Genomic DNA, 17,503 nt, shown 5'->3' with positions numbered 1-17,503 from the left:
AACTGTAGGAAGAGGTTGGTGCCTTGTATTCCTAGCAGTTTACCCCAGGTTGGTGCACAGGCATTAATTAACTCAGTTAAAAATGCAGTTATCCTGTCAGGGAGGGCCAGGAAGCAGCAGTAGTGCTGACCCTTAACCTCTCTCTAGCAGCTGTCCATTCTGGGGATGAGGGAGAAGGAGGTGGGGAGGAGGGTGTCAGTGCCCAGTGGTAATACAAGCTACATTCAGGTGCAATGCTGGCTGCATGTACATACAGCATCAAAGTAAAATCCTACATTTAGCTCCACTGCCTGGAACAGGGGTAGGAAACCCCTGGCATGCAGGCCAGAGCTTGGCAAATGAAGGCATTTTGCTTGGCATGTGCACCTTGGGGAAGGGGCAGGGACAGGGACTGCACTGCCACAACAAGGATCAGGTCCCTCACAGCTCCCCTGTTGTCTGCCCCTGGCATGCCAACATCTTACAAGTCAAGGTTGCAGGTGTTATTGGCACTGCTCAAAAATGTTGCTAATCCTTGGCTTAGGATCACAAAGCGGGCTGACAAGCACTGTGGCATTTCAGTGCAGCCCATTACAAGACCACTTGAAAACCAGTATTAGACAAGAACCCCCATTCTGACTGGGGAACATTCCCTCTGGTGTCAGTGTTGGATTATTTATCCACAATGCACCATGCTGGATGGGGCCTTCTCTGCAGGAGCAGGAGAATGGATACAATATGTTGGTGGTGGCCTGTGTTCCTCAGGGGAGCCACTCTGATGGAGCGAAACCACCTCTACTAGGTGCCATCTGGGGTAGTGGAAAACTCACTGTTGAAGCAGCCACTGGATCTATTCTTCTGCTCCCAGTTTGCCCCATTCACTAATAGAGCACATCTAGTCCCTTGTGTGCACCAGCCTGCTAACAGTTTATTTTAGTTCCTGTACAGCTGCGCCATGAAACCAATGCACACTCCTTAATTTCAGGCTGCAGCATGAGGAAAATAGCAGGCAAACTCTGTTTCCAAGTGTTAACCATTTATAAATAAGTACATTTTTTTCATACATACAGTTCATTGTACAGATTACAATCTGTATACATTGGGGAAATGCATTCATTTGAACTTTTCACATCTATCTCACAGCTCACATGTACAGACAAGAAAACTCTGCTCAAGCAAATACAGCAAAGGAAAAAATAGTTTTTCTTTCCTTATACATGAGAGGCTGAGGGCCTCAGCTGAGTGCAGGGTCGCCTTACCCACTGCACAATATCACAACTGTGTGGTGTTCAATATATCAGTAGAGAGAACAGAACATGCATTGAATAATATACTGTACAGAGAAAGTCCTTTACATCAGAATTATAGAAAAGCTAAAGGAAAATTAAGTGTCTTAAAGATCTTCCCAGCAAGTGTCTTGAAGGATGGCAAATAGTACAAATCACCAAAGTGTATAGACTATACATATTTGTACTAAGTCAAATCTTCTTGGAAGTGAAGACAGAACAGAGACGAAATGCTGTAAATACCGTGGAAAAGAAAATGTGAGACAGAAATGACACCTTCGCTGCTGGAAGAGTCCACGCTGGAGTCTCTACGTTACTGGTATCTTGACAAAATGAACCTATGCACACAGTGTTGCTGTTAGTTTATCTCTAAACATTACTAATGGTGTCTGGTATATCAGTGCAGAGCAAGGCAGACTGCAGCTAAAGTGACCTAACTTTACCAGCCTGAGGCTTTCCCACCCACCAGGAACAAGACTCCATGTGTTAGCAGTTATTGGAGGACAGGCCTAGTACTCTCCTTCCTTTGGACTGACCCATATGTACGAGAGATCAGTGACAAGCCCCTTTTCACAGTAGCCCTCCATTTTAATGACTACAGGAACCAAGATGCAGAAACGTCAGACTGGAACTGACTATTTCCTGCTAAGTAGCATGACAGCAGTTAAGTGGTTGCTAGAAAATTAGGGAAGGATACAGAATATTTATTTGGCTCCATTTACTTTAATGGTGACAATTGCGTTTGCTTTGTTTTCTCGTGGGGATCTGTTGTGTATCAGGAAAGGTTCCAGTGCAATCCAGCTGTTGTCAGGAGTTGGACACAAACAAATCTTGCTAAATTATTGAGCCCTTTGTGGTTTGTATTAGAAAAAGTTTGATTGAATGAAAGTCCAGCAATTGTTCAAGTAACCCTGAAAAAGCAGATCAACCTTTGCCATTGTGCTTGTGTCCAAATGCATCCCCACCAAACTTTCCAGTACTGAGTAAAGGCATTTAACTCTGGAGGTCTCTGTGACATGTCACAGGAGGTACAGTAGCTCTTTCCCTAAGCCCTTGTTTAAATACCATTAATCTTCGTAGATGAATTGTCTGGAACTCTCAAAAGAAAAAAATAAAAAGATGCAACAACCAAATAGCTTGTGACAGATCAGCAAGGACCTACCTCAGCATTTAAGGTGAAAAACTAGCAGGCACTCAGGCTTGCTTTGTTCTCTACATAAGGCATAGCTGGCACTTCGGTTTTAGCTAGACTTCTTCTGGGTAACCCTGAATAGACAATAGTCTTTGCACTAGGGAACTGAATTACTGGGAATTTAGCAGCCATCCTGGCAAGGACCTAATCCAAACTATGGCTTAGGTATGCATCATATGCACAAAAAAAGCATTTCCACCAGCCAAGCAAGTTGCTTTACAGCCATTTTAAAGGGGGAAAAATCTACTTTTCAAACCAAACCATCTGAACTTACTGTGAGCTTGATTCCAAAGGCCTTGGTCAGTCAGTAGCTGGCACAGCCTTCATCGCCTACACAAGAGCATTGATTTGAATCCAGCAACACAAGGAAACAGGTTGCCAAGCTCTCTGCTCCCTTGACCTCAGCTCTATAGAACACTTCCATCTCCTAAGCACCTAGATGAGCTGACAACTGGCTCTCAAGCCCTTTGATGCCACCCTGAAACCAGCAGCTAAGGATTTGGAGAGACATACACATATAGCTACTGCCCTCTTGCCTGAGGCCTTTCCAGCCTGCAAATCAAAAAAAAAAAAAAAAAAAAATCTGGGAAATGTGCTCAACAGGAACTTGACAAGCACCCGATTCCCAAAACTGGGACTTTAGGTCTATAGCGACGCATCACTACAGTAGAAAGGCTCTCAGGGCAACTTTCTGCAGAGTCCAAGAGCCATCTAGTGGCTGGTTTGGTCAAATACAAGCATTTGCTTAGGCATAGCCAACAGAATACATTCCAAGGAACAAATTCCTATGGTCTTAAGGTATCAAGAATCTGTTTTATTTGGTGCACCTACAAGCTAGCAGTGTGGGGATTCTCAAACTACCTGACTCCAGCTAGGGTGCTGACTAGGGATGATGCTGGTAGTCTCAATTACTTCAACAGGAAAAAGGTACAGTATCTCTGAATCACTTAACACCGTACCTGGCAAGTCTGACTGCCAGATGGGCTACTGCACACTGTCCTACTACACTTTCGTGAGTGGACAAGTTCATGAGATTTGCAGCTAAGATGAAAGAGTGAAGGGACAGTAAGCAAAATTACAGTCTTGTGCTCTATTGAGTTGTGGTTGGATAGTGTACTTTACAATCAGGACCATATACAACAGAAAATACAAAATAATCTCCATTTTGCCCATGCCAAATTCCAATCAGGACTTGGAATGACACACAATATTTGATTTTCAAGTGAGAAGTATGTTCCTTACTGATCCAGTAACTAAAGCAACAATTATGTTTCAGCTGTCCCTAAGAAAATTGCTGGGGAAGCGCTTTAAAAAAATCACGGTAAATATTTTTGTATTTAAAAATTACTCAATCTTTTGATGCTTATATACAACTGTGAGTTCTTGTGCTATAAATGTTATGATTCATTGCTTCATTTCTTTTCTTTTTTCTTTTTTTTTTTGAAAAATACACTGAGAGACAAGAGCTGTTCTGCTATTTTCTAATGAAGACACTACTCACGCTTAAATATCCAGTATTTATCATAGTAACAAATTCAAACAGTAAAGTGCACCCATTTACAGAAAGAACAGATGGTAAACCATTAGTGCAAGAATTCTGTGAAAATGTAACACATGGCGTTGTGAAAAAACCCTGCACACTGCAGTATTTAAGCCTTGTTTCATTTTTGTATTTGTGTTAAAGTGTGAGCTGTTTTTGTTGTTGTTTTGTTTTCCCTTACAACATCTTCATAAACCCAAAGTTGTACATGTAAGTGCTTGTTAGGGGACATTTCTAAAGTACAGTACTGGAATCACACGGCAGTGAATAGCGAAGCAAAGCACAGTCAGAGTTATTATAATGGCATTCTCTTCAACAAGGATCATTCCATTTGGATTCTCTGATAACAAGGAAATTGGAGATGACTGGCTTATGGCAGTAGCACATCTTGTTTAACTGTAATAAAAAAAGGGAATGGGCTGGATTTGGTTACTTTGTCCTTTCAAAAGAAACTACCAAAGATAGAAAGCCACTCATTTGCTCAGGAAAGCTGAGGGAAGGAAGGCCTGGAACAAAAACATGACGCTATTCAAAAAAACCCATTAATATACAAGTTCTAGCTAACTAGGTGCACGGTATGCAGATTAAAATAATCAGTTATTCCTTATAAGGCAGAGCACACTTCTTAAAAAAGAGAGGAACAAAAAAGTCAACATCCCTTTCAAAGAGAGGAATAGTGCATGCACATTCCTATTTCCTCATGGCCTCATACAAACAGGCTGGGAAGGAGGCATAAGTATCTGGGGAGGCTCCCAGTTTTATAACCTGCTTTACAGATCCCTGTAATAAAGCAAAGGGTAAGAATTGTGTTGTACCTTCATACCCCCTTGGGAAAGAAAAAAAACCCCAAACCCCAATACAAATACTGGCTTGGACAAATAGAAAATAGACCCATAAATAACTTGAGTTAAAGAAACTTAATAATCCCCAAACAATGCAGAGGCAAAAAAACCAAGAGTACTTTCAGTCTGTCTGTGGGACACGAGCCTGACCTGTCCTGAGGCCTGTGTGTCTCCATTTGGTCTAAGCAAAATAAGTAAGCAAATTACAACAAACTGCGCTGATCCGCTTCACAGCTTCACGCAAACAAAAAGGCTAATCAGAGCCAGAGTTTGCTGAGTGATTCAGGGCCAGACCCTTGTCTGGCATAAATCAGGGTAGCTGCACAGAAATCACAATATAGACATGCCAATTGACTCTAATGTCGGATTGGCCCTTATTTTGGTTCAATGATTCCTTCCTTCAATGCCAGGTTCACATAGCCCTTTGGAAACAGAAACATATTTAACTTCTCTCCCTCGGAGTCACTTCCCATTCTGTTTTTAAGAGTCGACATGAACTAGCTTCAGTGTTAGGTAGCAGGCACTATTTGCTTTAAAACAAGTTACAGTAACAAACTTCTTTTCCACTCACCTGGCTGTTTGCTCTTAGTCACTGAAAAGGTGGATTATAAAATGCAACTAACAAGAAATGTAGAACAGGCTCAGAAAGTCTCCTCTATGCAAACAAAACTTCAGAGACTACTTGGAAAGCTCTGTAAACCGGGTTTTGGAAATGTCCCCTGCTTTTTCACACTGCCTCAATACTAGTTGCATCTAATTAAAGAAAAAAAAAGATATACCCAAAACAAATTTCCTGAAATAGATCACATAAATTAATTATAAATATTTCTTTTAACTACAGGTCCTTAAAGAGCAAAACATTGCCTCTAGCATTTACAGGTATGGAACACAGCAACTGCTTTGCAAAATTCCAGAAACAAATCTGGCAGCTCTAGGAAAACACCCATTTTTATTCCTTCTTCCCTTTGAGGAGTGCAGCCCCTCACTACAGCACACAGATTCCAAAGAGCAGGTGCAAACAGAAAGGAAATGGCATGGCAAGGCTGTGTTTTCAGAAGGACTTCACTGATGTGACTCCTCGGCCACTTTCTGTCTTGGGAACCATCATGTCGCTTTGGGCATCACGGGCAAAGAAAGACTGAAGATTTCCTTCCTTAATTAAGCTTTTTCCCATCCCATTTTTCTTTTGAGCCAAACCAAACTAAACCAAATTCTTAAACTGTCCTGGTGAAAACATGGTGTTGGTGCATATGTGAAGTGCAGTCATCTGCTAACAGTGTGAAGGAAAGGTTGTGGTAATCTCAGTTTATAAAATGCACAAGATGGTTTGAGCCAATTACCTGGGCTGATTAAGATGCATAAAAGGGGCCAAGTTCAATTGCTTCTCGACACATTTTTAAAATGCCTCAGAGTGAATCGGTGCTGTGGCATTTGGAACACAACTGTCAAAGTCGCGCAGCATTTTGTGGTCCCCACCCATGCTGGCAGATTACATCATTAAAACGAACAAACAAATATAATTCAGATTAAAATTCTATAAACCAGATAAAGCAGGATGGTTATTATGCATAGCTACTTAGTATTAAAACAAATCAAGCCCCACTCTGTGCGGGTAATTAGCTCTTTGTAATTAGCAAGGAGACAACTGGGAAGACGAACGTACTGGTTGTCTAGGGGAACACTGGACAATGCACTCTGTAAAGGCTGCCACAAGTCTAGGCCAGTTCCCACTAGGAATTTTCTTAATTTCACAAGATCTTATTAAGCAGACAAAAGAGACCAATTTGAATTGAACATGATTGTCTCTTGAAAAGAGCTGGTTACCTCCCACTGTGTAGGGGCTATATTGGGATTAACCTATACCATATACTAAAATATCCTGATTGACAGCTGAAAACTGTGAGGGAACTCAGTTTCAATTGGGCAAACAATACTGGCTTGTTTGATGTTGGCTTCACAGTCAGCTGGATAACAAAGGGCTTTGAGCACGTGCATGGCTGGCTGATCACCACATAGCAATTACAGGAGAAACTTGGTCATTAAACTATCAAATAGAAATTAAAAAATAATAAGAAGAATACTAATATGCATGAAAATCAAGCCCAGAAGTGTGTGCTGAAAACATAAGGGTCTTACTCCAACAAGTGTCATTTACACGTTAGACTCCACAAACGGTCTCTTTGGTTTGATAGGGGATGTCTGCCCTTGTCTAGAGTCCCTGGAAAGCTGCCTGTACAGGTTGTCCTGGTAGGCCTGTGCAACAGGCAGTGTCCTAGCCACCTTAACATCTGGATACGAGGAGGCTTGACTGACTCTCTCTAAAAGATCTCCTCGGGACCCATTGGCCAGCATCCCATGGGGGCTGTAATAGTCTTCCTCTAACAAATGGCCATTCTGTGCATTGTTGGTTTTGTTATAAAAGGCAATGTTGCTGATTGAAGAAGGTGGGCTAAATGATTCTGGCTGGGGAAGGTTTCCAGGAGATGTAGGACTAATAACAGTATCCACGGACGACACAGCCCAGGTCCGGTTCTGTTGATGGAGATGTGGGTACTGTTGAGTCCGAGCTGTTTTGTCTATGATTCCCATGAATGGCGTGGTCCTGGAACGGGCTGGCTCACTGGGGTAACCCCCCTGAGTTGGAGAGACTGGTGAAAGCTCATCGCATGATCTGTCATAAGCTGGCTTTAGAGGGATCTCCATTTGCTGAATAGAAGCAGAAGGGCGGAAGTTGGGAGTCAGGTTGGAAGTGGATGAGATGCTATTGCTAGAAGGAGAGAATCTGAGACCAACACTTTGAGAATGAAGTAGTGGTCTTGGAGTTGGTGGGTGAGGCTTTATTTCACTGGGGTTGACTGTAATTGGCCGCCTTATTAGGTGAGAAACCTCTGGAGAACCAAGCTGGCTGGAGGGAAGGGAGGAGCGTTCCAGATCAAGCTTTGAGTGACAGACTGGATAATAGGAAGCGGACTGACTGCGTCCTATTTGAGGGGTTTGACTATATCTCATCCCACCTCTATATGCTGAGGAAGGCCTCTGTGGAAGATCTTCTTTAGTCAGTCCTCCATGCTGGCAGATTGCACCTGCACTAAGGCTGGCTTGAACATGTTGCACTGGCCTGCTATCCCCTACTATTCCACCAATTGAACCCTGGTAGACCAACCTACTTTGCCCAACCCCCATTTCTCCTGATGTTGACTGGTATTTACTGGCCATAGAATGGGCCACTTGGCCATAAGCACCAGTTGGAATCACAGTACTAGAATGCACTGCAGAGCTTGGCTGGTTGCTTCTGACAATCTGTGCCTTGGCCGGCTGTAGTCTGAGCCCTTGCTGTGGGACTGCGACAGGAAGCTGGGGCATTTGGAAGGACCTCTGAGTCATTTTGGACAGTGGAGACTTTGGTCTACCTGGGAGTTGGCTAACACTAGGTTCTTGCTGGTAACGTACTGGGGAGCCAGACTGTGACCGATAGACACTCATACTTTCTGCAGGAGGGCTGGCACGATACTGGGGACCTCTACGGAGGGGCGAAGGTGGTGGACTTTGATACTCTTTCCCCTGGCCCCCAACAGGAGGTGGGCTGAAGTGGTAGGAAGAGCCCTGATGAGCAGGAGATGTATGTGGTGGACTAGGTCTGTAATGAGAGTTCTGGTGTGTTGGAGACAGAGCAGGAGAAGTGGACTGGTACCCTTGTCTTGTTGGTGAACCCATAGAGCTATTAGACCTGAAGTCAAAGACTTGATGAGAACCAAGAGGTGAGCCAGAAATATAGGCTGAATCCCGGTGGGCAGGGGATGGGGGTGGGCTCTGGATGATGGGGAGCCCTTGGCTTGGTCTCGACTCTGTCTGTAAGCCAATGGAAACATTTTCTACATCCTGCTCAAGATACTCCTCTTCAAAGATGTCTTGCACAGAATACAGTTCTTCATGCTGGGCTTCAGGTTCTGGCTCCACAGGGGGTGGTTGTTGCTGTTGCTGTTGCTGCTGCATCTGTCTGCACTCTTCCTCCACTCTCATCAGCAGCCGCTGGATCTCACGGTTGTTCGGACACAGCTTGATGGCCTCGTTCAGGTCCTCCAGGGCTGCTGAAAACTGCCTGCTTGACAGAGGGACAGAAATGAGAATGGAGTTACTCTGGATTTGGGTGAAGCATTTTTGGGATGCTACAGAGCTCAAGCAGCTTGTCTGTTGTTCTTAGGGAAATGCCTGGGACCACTACAGCTGGCTGTGTTCCTTAAGCTCTGCCTTGTGTGTGTCTCTCTTTGGTTTCTTTACCCCAATTGAAGAAACACAGTTAGCCATTCTGGGGAGGAGGGAACACATAACCAGGACAGCAGGACCCACTCTAGTAATATCCTTTTGGTGGTAGAATGCTTAAAAAATTAATTAATTACTCCTCACAGCACCCACATGAGCTTTGTCAGTACACTGTCCCCACTTTATGGAAGGGGACACTGAGGTGTAAGTATTACCCAAGAAGCTCACCATTGGTGTCAAGAAAAACAGGTGAGAACTATTTCAGATTAACCCAATGGCAAATTTAACTGCTTCTAACTTGTTCTGAGGCCAGGCAGTGGCAGGGACTGGCATTACAACCCAGGGATTTCCATGGCCAATGAATTAGACATGGCTGCCTCTCGGTTTTTGCTTTGGATTGGGCTCATGTCTTCAGAACAGAGGGAACACGGCAGGAGGAGGTCCCAGCATTTGCAAGGCTGCAAGGCCCTTGTGAAGGATACTTGTGACTGACACTGGAAAGGCTAGCCTGTGAGGAGTAGCAGGGTAGGGTACGTGGGGAGGTGGGTTGTCATTTACAGGGACACTGTTTGCTTTTGAACAAAAATGTTATCTATTGTAACATGATTGTGAGCTGGTGGTGAATCATCTCCAGATCTGACACACCACTGTTTATAATGCTCCAGTTCACTGCCCTGCCACAAATAAAGAACCCACCCACCCCTCCCAATACCCCGCAACGCTTGTCTATGCTGGGGCAAGACCTGCTCAAAGCTAGGTGTGAACAGGAACAGCAACATGCTCCCCAGACCTAAACTGACCTATGCTGGTGCACTAATAAGGAAGTAAACCAAAAAAGCCATAGGGGTGCCTGTTTCATTCAAGAAGCAGGAGCATCATGCTGCTTGGATGGGGGACAGAACTAAAATCCACTAGAAAAGGTCTTCTATTTTTAAGCTTCTATAGAAGTGTTGTAAATAATGGAGAGCACAAGCATTAAAGGGAAGCTAGAAAATGTCAGTCTGGTTCAAATTGCAGGACTTGTTTCTGGAATAGGTCACAGGGTTTAACTTCCACATCAAGATTCAAGCTCACTGCCATGCAGTACTAGCTAGGGTAGATACACAGTTAAGCATGTTGTTAGCAGGATGAGAGATTAAACTGTGGTGCCTTCTATTTAGCTACGATGCTTATGCAGGTGGACATTCAATGTCCTCTGGCTATTGGTGGTTTTCTGTACTGTCATGCAGGACACTCTCAATTTGTGGCTGGTGTCTTGATCCACTGACTGAGCAGAGACAAGGCATTATGCAATGGCAGTGTGCTCAGCCCCTAAGAAAGTGACTCTAAAGCAAGACTTCTTACCAGTTCAGGAATGGCACTAATAGGTTCTGAAGACAATCTCAGCTCATCTCCCTGGGTCCTGGGAGATTAAGAAGGGAATCCCTAAGGGATCCATTTGAAGTGCTGAGAGCCCAGCATTCCAGCTGTCTAAAAAAAAGTCATTCTAGGGCTCAGCTCTGTCCATGAGCTATTGCTGAAAGCAAGATGGCAGGCATTCATTTGCAGTCACTGCACTACTAATTATAGATTTCTGCCTTGCTTTGGGACAGACAGATTTTCTGATTTTTAAGGCCAGAAGGGACCACGGTGATCACTTTCTCTGTCCTTCTGCAGCACACAGGCCGCAGGACTTGTATTAATTAATTCTTGAGACAAGTCCAATAGCTGCCGTTGAACAAGATCTTGTAGAAGAACATCCAATCCTGATTTTCAGGTCCTGAGTACATTCAAACACTTAACTATGATGAGCCTCTCACATTTTTACATTAAAATGTGCCCCATCTGGGTTACAAAATCAGGGAGGTTGTTGATTTGGGTTTTGTTTCTTAACAGCTGCCCTAATGAATGTCCCTTTGCGATATGTTCTTACATATCTAGTTTTGCATGGTGAATGCCTACACCGAGGTGCCCAGACTTGCCAAGAATAGCCCCTCTCACTTTTCTCTCTCTCTCTCCTCACCTGCTGCTGCGTTTGGCCCTTGCTCTTGCATAGTAAGCTTCATAAGATTTCGGTTTCAGCTCCAGTGCTTTAGTGGCAAATTCCTCCGCCATTCCAAAATCCTGTCATTACAATAGGTGTGTAGATAAGTAATTGAATATATATATATATATATATATATAAAAAATGATATAAAATATATATACAACTTGGGAATAAAACAAAATTATATGGACATTGTTTTTGCATGTATAATTGGAAAACCTGATGGCACTTGGTATTCTGAACATGGATCAGACACCCTGATAGCCAGAGCTACAATGGTATCTGGAGATTCAAAGCGCTTTCACAATGTTAGACACTGTACAGTAGACATTTACTCTCTTTTCACACCTCTGGGGTCTCAGGTAAGTGCATGCAGCCCCTTTTAAGTGGCCTAGCTCCTTCAGTAAACAGTTAGTCTAATGGAAGCTGGAATGGAACCTCATGGAGGATTTTTCCATAGTTGAAACCACTAGGAGACCCTTCCCCACTTCCTTTTCCTCTCTGGCACGTGCTCAAACACTTGAAAGGGGAACTGCACCAGACTGCTCTTGAAGGAAAGGAATATTGCCTGTGTAGCCAGGTGCAGGAATATATTGTCTAAGATCCACTCCACAGTGAATTTTATCTCACTGCCCTCTTTTCTGCTCCTGTCTCCTGCATTTGGAGACTATTTAGAAGATGCTTGTTTGGGAATGCACAGAGGGGGGATAGAATGGAATGCAGGCCGGTTAAAACACTTTTGTGTGCCATGGCTATGAATGCAACATCATCCGGCATTGTGGAATTCTTCCCTACAACAATTCCTTCTCCTTGTCTTCCTACTGGCCTTTGAGACTTACCACAGAGCTCATCCGAGCTCTTCATAAGAAGCCTGCTTCCTCGTGGGTTAGCTTTAGTATGGTGACTGAATGTCTGTCCCACTGGGCCATGAATTTGAGCTAAAAATCTAAAACATTCTAGGCTACAGCACTAAATGAAATTACATTGTGATTAAAAAGTAAGTGAGGCAAGCTCTGCTCTGCTAGAAATGGGCTTTGTTACTGCCCCTGGGCTGTGGTTTCTAGCAAGTATTACTTGGAAAAGTAATTACTTGGTGTTACATACAGTGCCTATGGAAAGCAAAGGACTTCTATGAAACACAACTATATGTGTATTATTTGACAACTAATACACAGTTCCCAGACTGTGGGTCTGGCTTTTATTTCTACTGTATGTGGTCCATGCAGCACTCTTACACCAATTAATTAGCCATTCCAAGTCAAGGCATTTGTATCTCATGAAAACAAAATCTCTAGAACAGGAGGTCTCTGCAGAAAGCTTCCCCTTGTGGGTTTAGCTTCAGTTCTATTTCCAGACATTTGCCATGTCTCACTAACTCTACAGTTTGATATAAATTTGTATTGAGCATATCAGAGTCAAATTATTAAACAGATTTTTGCATCCAAATATATGGAGGGGGGAAAAAACTTATTAACAATGAGGCATAGACACTGATTTTAATTAGTCCCTGCAATTCCAGCCACGCATCTGTTGTCTATGACAGTGGTGCTCAATCATTTTGCCTAGCAGGCTGGAAGGGCAGTGCCTGGTCTGACTGTGGGCTGGATGGCTGTTTTGATCCAGCGCCCGGGGCCAGCACAGCAGCCACCATCCAGCCAATGGGAGCGGGGGGGGGGAAGCCCAGCCCTACAGTGAGGGATGGGAGCTTCACTTAGCCCTGCAGAAGTTGGGGGGAGAGGGAGAGGGAACGCAGGGCCGGATGAGACCTGGTGTTCCCTATGTCGGTAGTAAGGGGGCATGACCTGGCCCCACGCGGGGAAGAGATTATGGTCCAGCCTCATGGGGGGGCAGGGAGGGAAGAGGATATGACGTGGCCCCACAGGGGGAAAAAAGAGGTTGTGGCCCAGCCCCAGCCCAGCCCTGCAGGGGGAAGGGGGCACGGCCTGGCTCCGACCAGGCACACAGGTTTTGGGAATTTGGCATGAGGGAGGGTGGTTGTATTAATGGCCATTGCTCCCCCACCACCAAATTTCCTGACCCATGGGGAACCCCGCAGGACAGATGCAATGGCTCCACTGGCCACTTTCGGCCTGCAGGCCAGAGGTTGAGCACCCCTGATCTATGACACTGAACTGGTGATGCAGCCCAGGGGTTAGATGACTTTGTGACTAAGTCATGGGTGCAAAAAACTGTAGCAGCAAATACATGCCCCTGCCATCTCGGGCCAAGAAAGGCAGTCCCAGCTAAAGCTAAGCTGAAAATCTGTCTCTTAAGGTGCAGGCTTAGCAGAAAGTTGGCTTGTTTACAGACAAGCTAAGCTTTTAGTTGTTGTCTGCCTGTTATGTTATTTGCAAGTTGGCATTAAGGTTTTACTTGCCTCCTGCACAGCTGAAAGAAATGAAGGCATCATAAAGTCCTCTCCCTCCCATTATAACCTGGCCCGGCACAGAGATTGAATGAAGACTTTCATTTCTCATGTGAAAGGAGGGGGATGTGACATTTAGCTCTTCTGGAGGTACAGAAACACTGCAGAAGATTATCCCTAGACACAGCTAAATTAGCGCAGGGAGGAGGACAGGGATATGACAGTTCTGGGAGGAGGCAGAGCATGTGTGGAGGAGTCTCAGGATGAGTCACTGCCTTGTGGAAGTGAAAGCTCCCTAAACATATGCTCCTTCTTTTAAATTCATTTGTATGCAAGTGATCACACCTCCTAGCTCCTCCTCTCATCACTGCCCTAAAAAGTAGAAAAATTCACTACAAAAACTCTACCCCAAATTCATATCATCATCAGAAGAGAGTAATAAAAAATTCAGAATGCTATAAATATAGCTATGAATTTTTAATTGTTTGAAATGAATATTAAATCACGACTTTATTTCTTCCGAATTATAAATGTCAGTGCTCTGTGAAGGACAACCAGGTTACAAAGAGGAGACATTTCAGAGGCCATAGCAGAACTACGGGTAAGACACGCTTTATTTTGCGCAGGCAGGAAGCTAGCAGATTGCTTGGAAAGACCTCAAAGGGCGCGTGCAACTTACATTCATTTTCCTTCGACATCGGGAGAGGTTAAGGAGGAGTGACACTTTCAGCTCACGAAATGTTTTCAGGTCTTCTCCAAACCCTTCTCTAGGGAACTTTTTCAGGGCATACTGGTAGCGCTGGGCAGCTTCTTTCACTTTACCTTTCTGATAGAAGGAAAACATGTCAGAGTACGCCACTGTGCCGATTTAAGAGCTGCAGCTGCTTGCCAACCGCAGCAAAACAATTTATTAATAAAATGAGTGTTCCGTGTGGTTAAGGTGCTGTGACTTCACCGCTCACCTCCTTTTCAGAAAGAACAGCTTGAACATTTGATCAAGGGAAGAATTTCTGAAACTGAGATACATCCTGCAAGAACAACTCTCCCAAATTCACATAGGGTTCCCAAGTTCTTCATGACGGTAGAAAACAGCAGAAGCTTGGTAGCAACAGAAATCAACTTAGAGTTATCCCTGCTTTCTTGAATCTAGTTGCCACTGCATTCTCTACAGCATGACACCCTAGGTGGCACTCCATCAGTTCTACAAATGTCTGAACATCTATTCTTACTTTGTCTTGAAAGCAAACTTGTATCAATTGCCTATACTGATGGTGACTCTTATCAAATTCCAGGTTTTTGTGATGTAAGCAGCTTCCCTCTTTGAAAAAGTTTTTTGGAACTCTTGGAAGTTAGTTTTCTTTAGTATGTGAAGTATCATGCTCTTTCGGGAGGTGATACCACGGAGATCAGTTAGGAACACTTCCCAAACAGTACTGTTACATAAAGCGGAAAACTGTACAATGTCTGCAGACTGGTGTCACACTCTGCAGGTCTGCCAACAACCATGTGGTAACTTGTTCAAATTGCAAGCTCAATAACAAACACTCCAATTAAACTAAATAGTTTTGAGGGGATCACATACAAGACAGGGTTACAATGTGGATGGCTGCAATTAATCCAGTGGATGGCTGCTTTTTAACATATTTATTAATGACTTGGATGAAGGGGTGGAATGCTCTACGATTAAGTTTGTGGATGATACCAAGCTGTGGGGAGATGCGGGCACACCAGAGGGTAGGGCAAGGATCCATGGTGACCTAGACAGCCTGGTTCTGTGGGCTGATCAGAATCAGATGAGGTTCAACAGGGAAAAGTGCCAGCTCCATCTGGGAAGGATGAAGGACCTTCACCATGACTATAGGATAGGTGGCATCCCATTGGCTGGCACAGTATCTGAATGGGACTCAGGGGATCACAATTGACCAGAAGATGAATATGAGCCAACAGTACGATGAAGCCGCCAGCAGGGCGAATTGAACTCTGGTGTGCATCAGCCCATGTGTTACCTACAGATGCAAGGAGGTGCTTCTCCCTCTCTACTTAGCATTGGTGAGTCCACAGCTGGAGTACTATGCCCAGTTTTGGGCCCTGCACTTCAAGAAGGATGTGGATAAGCTTGAGAGAGTGCAGGGAAGGGGCACCTGCATGATCAGAGGCCTGGAGGATGGGCCCTATGAAGAGAGACTCTGGGAACTGAGCTTGTTTGGTCTGGGTAAGAGGAGGCTACAAGGAGATTTGATAGCCACCTACAAATATGTTAGGGGGGAACACCAAGATCTGGGGGTGCAACTCTTCAGGAAGGCACCCCTTGGGAGGATGAGGACCAATGGACACAAACTAACAAAGGGAAGATTTAGACTGGACATAAGGATGAACGTCTTCTCCGTGAGGGTAACTAGAACCGGGAACACACTCCCAGCAGAGGTAGTACGGTCGCCATCCTTGGAGGTGTTCAAAAGCAGGCTGGATAAACACCTTGTTGAGCTAGTTTGGACTCATTAACTGCCTGCCTATGGCAGGGGACTGGACTTGATGAACTCCCAGGTCCCTTCTAGTCCATTGATTTTATGATTCAGATCTGTGGATCAAAAGGTGACAGGATATAGAAACAAAGGTCTTTCCTCAAACGAGTCTGGTAAAGAACACTTTCTGCTGTGTTCTGTTTCCCTCTCCAGGCTTGTCTGCATCATGGTGGTAGTTGCTCTGGCTAGGATAGGCTTGAGCAGGCCCAGCTCACTCATGACTGTAGGCATGTACAGGACTCAGAAGTGTCCTGCTGAAGCTGGTCTGGGGTCATCTTGGTGGCTTCTTTCAAGCACTCCCCAGACCAAGGTCTTAAAAACAGCCATAGAGGGAGGCCCTGAACAGTCTTCATTGCTTGGGCATGGGTAGGTGGGGTATACACTCAGCTGCTGCAAAGTAAACAAAACCTCCAAACAGCATGCTGATTAGCCAAGCAATGGCGAGCTATAACAGGGAGCCAGAGGGCTCCTGTTACTTGAAGGGAGAAGTAGAAGCAGGGCTGTCCCCAGGTTGTGGGGAATACTGCTCCTGAAGGACTGGCTGTCAGAGAATAAGAAAGCCAGAGACTCATGGGCTGCAAGCACCTATTGCTGGGCTACTTACCCAGCAAAAGGACAATAGGGCAGAGCCCTGCTGAAACAACAAAGACACTGCTACAGCAGCCAGGGTAGCAACAGTAAGCTGCCCATTGGAGTGGAAGAGAGGCAGCTGCCAGGGCTAGCAAATGACTTGATTGAATGGGGATAGGGCTTGAGAGGCATATAAACCTAGGGCCTGAGCCAGAACAGTCTTGCCCTGCAAGTAGCAGAAAGAGGGGCTCCTGAGCCAGATGGCTACAGGTGAGGAACTGCTTGGCACCTGAGCTGCCCTGGAGACTGCAGGTAAATGCTTACAGGTTGCAGGGAGTAGGACCCAGTGTGGGGGTATTTTAGTTATAGCCAGTGGGCTTATGTTTTTGGTTAAGCTTTATACCGGCAGACCAGTGGTGGCTAAAGGGTGATGAAGACACCATAGCTTGAAGGCTACTGGCTAAACAGTTTGCCTGAGGTGACAAATTTGAGGCAGGGAGCTCTAGTGGAACCCCAGTGCTTAGACATGGGTGTGAAGGAGAGGATCTGATTGTCCTGGGCTTTGACTTTCATACAAACAGGGTGGAACAGCCACTTACATACACAGCTTGAATGACAATTGACTGAAATGAGCTATGATCATCCCATGAAAAAGTGTTATCTTGGATACTTCATAGGTACTAAAGTAGAACAACGGGTTTGTAGGTCTGTAGAAATACAATAAAAAAAAGGCTTTGTTCCAGAAGAAATCTAATATCTGGAGATCTTAACCCCTAGAATGGCTGCAAGTTAACAGCTTTTAAGTGTCTTAAAGCACTCATTATTCATTTTAAAGCTATACCACTCCAGGGCAGGATTATGTTTGAGTCGCCTAATTTTGCTCCTGTTCTATTAAGGTGTAGCCACATCCCGCAGCTATTT

General features: G+C 44.7%; 1 protein-coding gene across 11 annotated transcripts in view; it reads right to left on the bottom strand.

Annotated features, from left to right (window-relative positions):
- Positions 1 to 998: 998 nt before the first annotated feature.
- TANC2 (tetratricopeptide repeat, ankyrin repeat and coiled-coil containing 2) overlaps positions 999 to 17,503 on the bottom strand; it is an 806,911-nt gene continuing 790,406 nt past the window's right edge. For all 11 annotated transcript variants that reach the window (XM_059726841.1, XM_019500742.2, XM_059726842.1 and 8 more), the window contains 3 exons: positions 14,170 to 14,316; positions 11,102 to 11,202; positions 999 to 8,938 (listed from right to left, as the gene is read on the bottom strand). In XM_059726841.1, the coding sequence (XP_059582824.1) occupies positions 6,991 to 8,938; positions 11,102 to 11,202; positions 14,170 to 14,316 (2,196 nt within the window). In that variant the 3' untranslated portion in view covers positions 999 to 6,990. The remainder of the gene's footprint in view (positions 8,939 to 11,101; positions 11,203 to 14,169; positions 14,317 to 17,503) is intronic.

This window comes from Alligator mississippiensis, chromosome 4, assembly GCF_030867095.1.
Source record: "Alligator mississippiensis isolate rAllMis1 chromosome 4, rAllMis1, whole genome shotgun sequence".
NCBI classification, from domain to species: Eukaryota; Metazoa; Chordata; order Crocodylia; family Alligatoridae; genus Alligator; species Alligator mississippiensis.
Note: the sequence above shows the minus strand (reverse complement) of the source record. Positions and strands in the feature narration are given on the sequence as shown.